Consider the following 7,561-nt stretch of genomic DNA (forward strand, 5'->3'; position numbering starts at 1 on the left):
TACTGTTACAATAATGTCACAGTTTCACTTTGTGATTAATTCTATACTGACATGATGATTGAATATATCTAGCATCTTTGATACATATTTAGCCAGGGTTCGCAACTTTAGCATGGGAAACTCCTGGAGAGTTAGGGTGCAGAGCTGGGGAGGGTGGGGTTTGGGGAGGGGAGGGACCAAGGGGGGGGCAAAACGCCATGGAGTTCATCCTCTGAAGGGGCCGTTCTCTCCGAGGGAACTGATTTATGTTGTCCAGAGATCAGTTGTAATTCTGGGAGATCTCCAGGCTCCACATGGAGGCTGGCCATCTTCTAGCTGAGCAGGAATTTGAACCCAGGCCTCATCAGTTCAAGTCTACCACACTGTGTAATGCACTGGCTCTCGGCATTGACAGTATTATGAATGTGTCATCTACATTTCTGGAGGATCTGGTGATAACAAGCAGGGAACCCATTAGACTTGCAGGGGAGGAATCCCATCCTACCTTCGTGCTTACTGTGCTGACCCCTAAACAGCCACCCTGTCAACCTAATGTGCTACCATCTACTGCTGCAGTGATGAGGGAAAACCACTTCCTTTCCATGCCCCCCCACTTGTGGGGCCGCTGCCTCCACCTGTCTGGCTTACAGGGCAATGGCACGGGGCAGCAGCACCAGCAGTTCCCATTCCCCCTCCCCCCTGCCATCCCTTCAATTCTGGGGGGGGGGCTGCTCCAACTCCTCTGCCACCTAACCAGCTCACACGGTGGTGGCCTTGGTGGGTGACAGAGGCAGGTCTTGCATCTCCTCCCCTCCCCTACGAGCTCTCCTGGCAGCTGCTCCTCCCTTCCCAAGCTGAAAGTCAAGATTTCACAACAGGGGTTCACAAGATCTCAGTCTTTCCTAAACATAGTAAATTTGTAATTTTCTTCCTTGGATTTTTCTGCAATCTTTGGGGTGGGGGTGGCCAGGGCTGGTAGAAAAATATCTCCTGTGTGTGCCTGGCCCCGTTCTCTGGATTTTCTGATACGCAGGGGTACCAGGCCCAGAATTGGAGATATGCCAATGTCCCACCTCCACAAGAGGAGAGGAAAGGGGAAATTCAAGGTCCCTCGTTTTTCCAAAAAGCTGGAAGGAAGGGGAGAGAAGGAGCTGGAGATGCACCCAAGGATGCCCATCGCTTTGATTGTCCAGAGGTCTGCATCCACAACATTTAATGGCCATTTGGATACTGAATGAGCAGTTCTGCCTCTTGCCAAAAGAGTTACAGCAATATCTGATGTAGCAATCGAAAGAACTATTGTCCTTTTTTGTGAACTGTATTCATAACAAGTGTCTTTCCTGTTCCTACAGAAGGATCTGTGGAAAATATATCTCCTTTCTTATTGAAAACAGCATCAGTAATTTCTCTGAAATTATTCCTTTTGGTCCAGTATCAACTTTGCCTTGTTATAGGGCCTATAACATATAATATAGGCTGACTTCATTTATTCACAGTGTGGGCCCAAAGGAGCTGACACACACATTTTACTGCAGATTTTCAGAGCAGTAAGTCTTTAATCTTGACTTCAGATTTTCTGCCTCCCTTCGATGTATTCATTCTTCAGCTACAATTAAAAAACCCCACAGTTTTCTAAATCGGGTTGGAACATCACTTGTGACATGTGGGGTGGTGGTGTCCGAAGGGTTTTTAAAAATAATTTATGCAGTTGCTCTATCACAGCTGTGCAGTAATGTCCAGCAAGAGCCTTCCATTTAAATCCTTGTGGTTTAGGTTCTGCGCATGCATTTTAGCGTTCGTTTTTTGAATGAAGGAGAACAGAAAGGAATGTAGGCAAAGGGGGAAAACCGATGTTGAAGCTGACAAGACTCTTTTTGAAACTGACAAGCAGCTGCCACACCCTGTTTTCATATTGCTGAGCACTAGGGGATTCTGTGCTGTGTTATCGGCCACTGTGAAAAATGGGAGAGTCACACAATCTGATAATATGGGATAACACATTGAGTGTACAGAATGAACAGTAGAACCCATGGACAGTGGCATTGCAAGCTGTGATCTTTGGCAACGTGTGTGTGTGCACACACCTGTGCAAAGTCAGCTGCAACTCCACCATGCTTTCACAGGGCTGCAATTTGTATGGGGGGAGGAATCCTCTGGCAGAAGCTCTGGAGAGCTTTTTTAGTCTTGTGCCACTAAATAAAAAAAAATATATTGGGGGTATTTTTGTTGATGCCCTAGTGCAGTTGCAGAGTAACACTACTTTCCTGCCCTTCCTTGCAAATTTGCGTGGTTTTCTCTTTGTGGTTCTCTCATTTCATCCTGCACACTGGTCGTGATCTTGGCAGTTTTCTAAAGCCTCTCCTGTACCGATTGCATTCTTTCCTCCTAATGGATCGATCCCAAGCATTTAAGTTCAGCACTTTGCTGAAGATCCATGTGGCTCAGCCACTATTTTAATGTTAGGCTTCTGGAGACTACAAAAATGTTCCTCCCTCCTCAAAACACTTTGTTCACGAAAGCATTAAAGGTGAAAATGTTTTCAAAGCTTTAGGCTTCCCATCCCACTCTCTCTCTCTCTCTCTCTTTATATCTCATGTCAATTTCATCCCGCGCTGGTGATTCCTCCCCCCCCTCTTTTGTTTGCACTGGGGATGCTGCCATTTGCCTCCTCTCCAATCGCCCTTTCAAGTCAATACCAACAGGGAACTAAACCTTGTGTTTAAGACCGAAAACGTTTTATCCCAGGTATGAGTCTGGTGTATAACGATCCACATAAACAGGCTCCCAACAAAGGTGATAACTCAAATGTAACTGCTATAGTCCTTTTTTTGATACGATACATTGATACAACAGACACGATTGAAAAAGATCTTGAAACAAGGTTACATCCGGAATCCTTGTCTCATGACAAAAGTGTATTATTGATTCCAGGGCTGCATACAGAGTCTGGAGCCGCATTATTTACAAAGACAGTCACAACGTCCCTGCAATCATACATTTATTTGTACTACATGGCTCCTTTTGTGGGTAGCTCAAAGTTATGAGCCGCCGGGTTTCATTTACAATTTTTTGCTGTATGTTTATGTTTTAACATTGATTGTTAAATTTACTGTCTTCAAGACATTTGATAGTATAGTATTGTTAATAAAGTTTCTATTTTAGAGCAGTTTAGGACTACGTAGCGTTTCTACTCCCTTCTACTGATTTGCCAGTGTTCCCGGTCTTTTTGTAGGCTCAGAGGTACAGACACACACGGGTCCTTTCAGTATTGCCAGTTTATTTTAAAAACACCATACATGTGAATGGCACTACGCAGAGTATAGGAAAACAGGTCCCTGCCCTGAGGAACTTACAATTTACCCTTTGCCATAAAGGAGGGGAGGCAGGTGGCGGGAGGGATAAATGGGAAGAACACAGATTCATTCCAGCTACATCTGAATCCAGTAGCACCTTATCGAGTCCAACAAGATTTTCAGGTCTCCACGGTGCTACTGGATTCAAATCTAGTTCTCCTACTGCAGACTAAACCTGGCGACCCTCTGAAACCGCATTCACTCCAGTTTCTATAGGGAAATGGGACTCAGCAGCTGTGCCAAACAAAAGGAGGGTCTTGAAGGAAGGTGGGAGGCAGGAGTTCTTGGGAAGCAGTTCCAGGCACAAGGGGGCGGAAAGGTAGGGTGGAGCAGTTGCAGAGCGCAGGAGGCCTTGGGGAGGCAGGGGGCGGTGAGACTGAAGGTCAGAAACAGGGCAGTGTCTGGATATAAGAGCAGAGAAGTACGGAGCGAGGAGAAGCCATGGACAAGTCAAGGCTTCTTGACTGTGAGCTTAGTGACTAGCCCAGAATGTTCTGAGTTTTATTTTTTGTTGTTCAGTTGCACAGTCAAGTCCGACTTTTCGCGACCCCATGGACCAGATCACGCCAGGCCCTCCTGTCTTCCACCGTCCTCTGACGTTTGCTCAATTTCATGTTCGTTGCATCTATGACACTGTCTAACCATCTCATCCTTTGCTGTCCCCTTCTTCTTTTACCCTCAGTATTTTCCAGCATCAGGGTCTTCTCTAGTGAGTGCTCCCTTCTCATTTGGTGGCCAAAGTATTTGAGCTTCATTTTCATTATCTGGCCTTCCAGGGAACAGTCAGGGTTGATTTCTTTTAGGATTGACTGATTTGATCTTTTTGCAGTCCAAGGGACTCTCAAGAGTCTTCTCCAGCACCATAGTTCAAAAGAATCTATTCTTCGGCGCTTGGCCTTCCTTATAGTCCAACTCTCGCAGCCATACATGACTACTGGGAATGCCATTGCTTTGACCATGTGGACTTTTGTTGGCAGGGTGATGTCTCTACTTTTTATCATGCTGTTTAGGTTTGCCATCGCTTTCCTCCCAAGGAGCAGGCGCTTTTAATTTCATGGCTGCTGCCACAGTCTGCGATGATCTGGGATCCCAGGAACGTGAAGTCTGTCACTACTTCCACGACTTCCCCTTCTATTTGCCAAGGAGTGATGGTTCCGGATGCCATGATCTTAGTTTTTTTGATGTTGAGCTTCAAGCCCACTTTTGTGCTCTCCTCTTTTACCCTGAGCAAGAGACTCTTTAGGTCCTCTTCACTTTCTGCCATTAGAGTGGTATCGTCTGCATATCTGAGGTTGTTGATCTTTTCCCCAGCAATCTTAATTCCAGCGTGACATCCTTGTTGTACTCCTTTTCCTATGCTAAACTAATCAGTTGTTCCATATCTGGTTCTAACTGTCGCTTCTTGACCCTTATATACAACTGCAGTATTTTAAGTATTGAGTTGAAATATTCTGTGTTGAATCTTGATATGCTACAAAGTGTTTTATGTCTTAAGAGTGCCAAATGGAATAAATTGAGCTTTGTTTAAGAACCATTCTCTCTCTCGCTCTCTCTCTCGCTCTCAATACTAGAGTCAGCCCCTTGCCAGTCTCCACCCAACTCAGGGAACTGGGGGGGTTCCCAGGAAATGTCCCGGGTCCCAGAATCCCACAACAGTTCTAAAGCCATAGTAATGAAACAGTACGCTTGCGATCTGTAAAATTTATCGTAAATTATAAAGATTAACAACAGAATGTCTGTACACATACAATTGTCCTTCTCAGATAAAAAGTTTGCTTTTTATTGGGTTCCAAGTTCTTTGAGAAGAGGGATTGGGAGGTAAGAAAGGTTGAGACAGGAAAGTATTGAAAACTACCGGGACGCCCTGAGATCCTCAGCAGCCTGACCTGCAAATCGTCCGGGAAAAGCTCTTCCACTCCTGAAGGAATAAACTGGGACTTCTTGCCAGGTAACAAACACCAGAGAGCAACCCCAAGTAGGTTCCGATCCCCCTATTCACGCACCCAGGCTCAACTCCCCCCCTCCTCCCAGTGTCTGCAGTGGCGCAGTCCGTTCCGCCCGCTCCTGCGGACCTGGAATCTGCCTCCAGATCTGGGTTTGCAGAGATCACGCGTGTGTCGCGGTAGTGGGAAAGGCCTAAGGCAGAGAGGCGGACTCGCATCCAAAGGGCTGGAACTTCTTGACTTGTTTGGAGGCTTTCTGCCACTCCCACCCCGCCAGTAAGAAGGGGTGTGTGGGGGGGAGATGAGAGAAACTGGCTTTCATTCGGGAAAGGGGCATGTGGATGTGGATGTGGTTAGTCCCCTCGGTAAGCCTGCTCTGCTGCGCCCCTCCGCTGCCTTCCAAGGTTCCCTGAGCGATTTCCTTGCCTTTGGGGGAACCTTTCCAGGATGCTTGGGGGGGGGGGGGCGCCGGAAACCCCCGCACCCCCCCTCCCCCCCCCCCAGCGCAAAAGAGGCCTTTCCCCGCCAAGGTCCGTCTTCCTCCCCGGCCCTTTTCCCGGCGGTTGATTGGGCGCCGGCGGATAGTCAAGTTGCAGGAAGGGAGACGCCCCCCTCGCTGCTTTCGGGAAGCGGGGAAACGAAACCGACTCTCTGCTTCTCTCCCTCTCCCGCCTTTGTGGAGGCAGCCATGGCGGCGGGGGGTCTCCTAAAGGAGCTCTGCGAGGAGGCCTCCTGCTCCATCTGCCTAGACTATTTCAAGGACCCGGTGGCCATCGCCGAGTGCGGCCACAACTTCTGCCGGGCCTGCCTGACCCGCAGCTGCGAGAAGTCGGGAGCCGCCGAGCCTTCCTGCACCCAGTGCAGGGGAAGGGCGCAGGAGGGGAGCCTCCGCCCCAACCCGCAGTTGGCCAACTTTGTGGACATAACCAAGAGATTCGCTCAGCAGGAGGGGAAAGAGGCCGGTGGGAAGGGGGGAGCCTGCGAGAAGAAGCACGGGGAGCCCCTGGAGGTCCTCTGCGCGGTCTGCGGCAGGTCCCAGGAGCCCAGAGATCCTCTGCAGGAGGCGGCCCAAGAGAAGGAGGTAAGGGATCTCTGTGGATCTGGATGCGGAATGGCTGCTCGAGATTCTTCTTGGCTGCTCCGGAGATTCAGTCCAGTGAAAACATAAATGTAAACAATGAAGGGTATTCAATCAATTAAGTGTCGGGACCTAAGAGCGAACTGGGATTTGGTCAGCCTGGCAGAAACTTCTGGCATCCCGCTTAATATGTGGAAGTGCACCCCCCCTCCCCAGCTGGAGACATCTGGCTGTCCAGAGTTTGGAAACTAGAGGGCGGGCTGGGCGGACCCAGCGGGATTCTCGCTGTGCCTGGTTGTGTGCGGCTCAGAATTTCACTTTGGCGCAAAGCTCTCTCAGGCTGAGGGCTGTTATCACTTGCTGGCTTGTAACTTTTAATATAACATAATAGTAAACATAACATACATAATATAACACTATTCCCCGGGTCAGGCACATATTGGCTCACAAAGAGCAGCCAGTAATAAACAGATCCAAAAAAGCACTTGAGAAGAAGTGGGTTAATAAGGTTTATTAAAGAAATGTGCAAAAAGTGTACAAATATAAGAGCACTGCAAGGCAGGAAAGGAAACAATAAAGTCTAAATAGCTAACCTAAAATACACAGGCTTTTTGGTCCTCTGACCCAGATGTTACTTGACCAGACTGAAGCACAGAGTCCAAGTAAAGTTTCAGAGTCCAAAATCCAAGATGCAGGAATTCTGGCCAAGCGAAACTCACACTAGTCAAAAGGTACAAAATCAGAAGAATGGGCTTGCTTTATGCCAAATGGCCCTCAGCTGGCCTGATCCAGTTTGGCCAATCAGGAGTGTTGCTGAGACCTGTGAGTGCCTCCTTCTGCAGCTCACCTGTGCCCACAGTCCCAGCAAGCTCTCACGCCCCCCCCTAAAGGGTTCCTTGTGCAAACCGGAGGGAATGGGATTGCCAAACTCCCTCTGGGGCTCAGTCTTGAAGCTTCCATGATCTCATCTGCACCTGTGGCCCTCTCACCCCTGCTCTCTCTGAACTGCAAGCCATCACCGCACTAGTTTCTCTGACAGGGGCCTTCAGTAACTGACTAGGCCCCAAGCCCTGACCCAAAATTTAAAAGGCCAAGAAATGGCTGGAGAAAGGCCAGTGTCTTGGCAGTGGCAACTCCCGCCTGCTGGCCTCCACAGCCTAATGGGGGGGGGGGGGGAGGGGCCGGAAAAAAAAAAAGGGGAAATTTAA

General features: G+C 48.6%; 1 protein-coding gene across 1 annotated transcript in view; it reads left to right on the forward strand.

The window, feature by feature from the left end:
- Positions 1–5,862: 5,862 nt before the first annotated feature.
- LOC107113996 (tripartite motif-containing protein 7-like) overlaps positions 5,863–7,561 on the forward strand; it is a 17,145-nt gene continuing 15,446 nt past the window's right edge. The window contains 1 exon segment of the mRNA XM_015415414.1: positions 5,863–6,356. Within this exon segment, the coding sequence (XP_015270900.1) occupies positions 5,964–6,356 (393 nt within the window). The 5' untranslated portion in view covers positions 5,863–5,963.

The sequence above is a fragment of the Gekko japonicus genome, unplaced genomic scaffold, assembly GCF_001447785.1.
Source record: "Gekko japonicus isolate JY-2015 unplaced genomic scaffold, Gekko_japonicus_V1.1 scaffold1234, whole genome shotgun sequence".
Taxonomy (NCBI): domain Eukaryota; kingdom Metazoa; phylum Chordata; class Lepidosauria; order Squamata; family Gekkonidae; genus Gekko; species Gekko japonicus.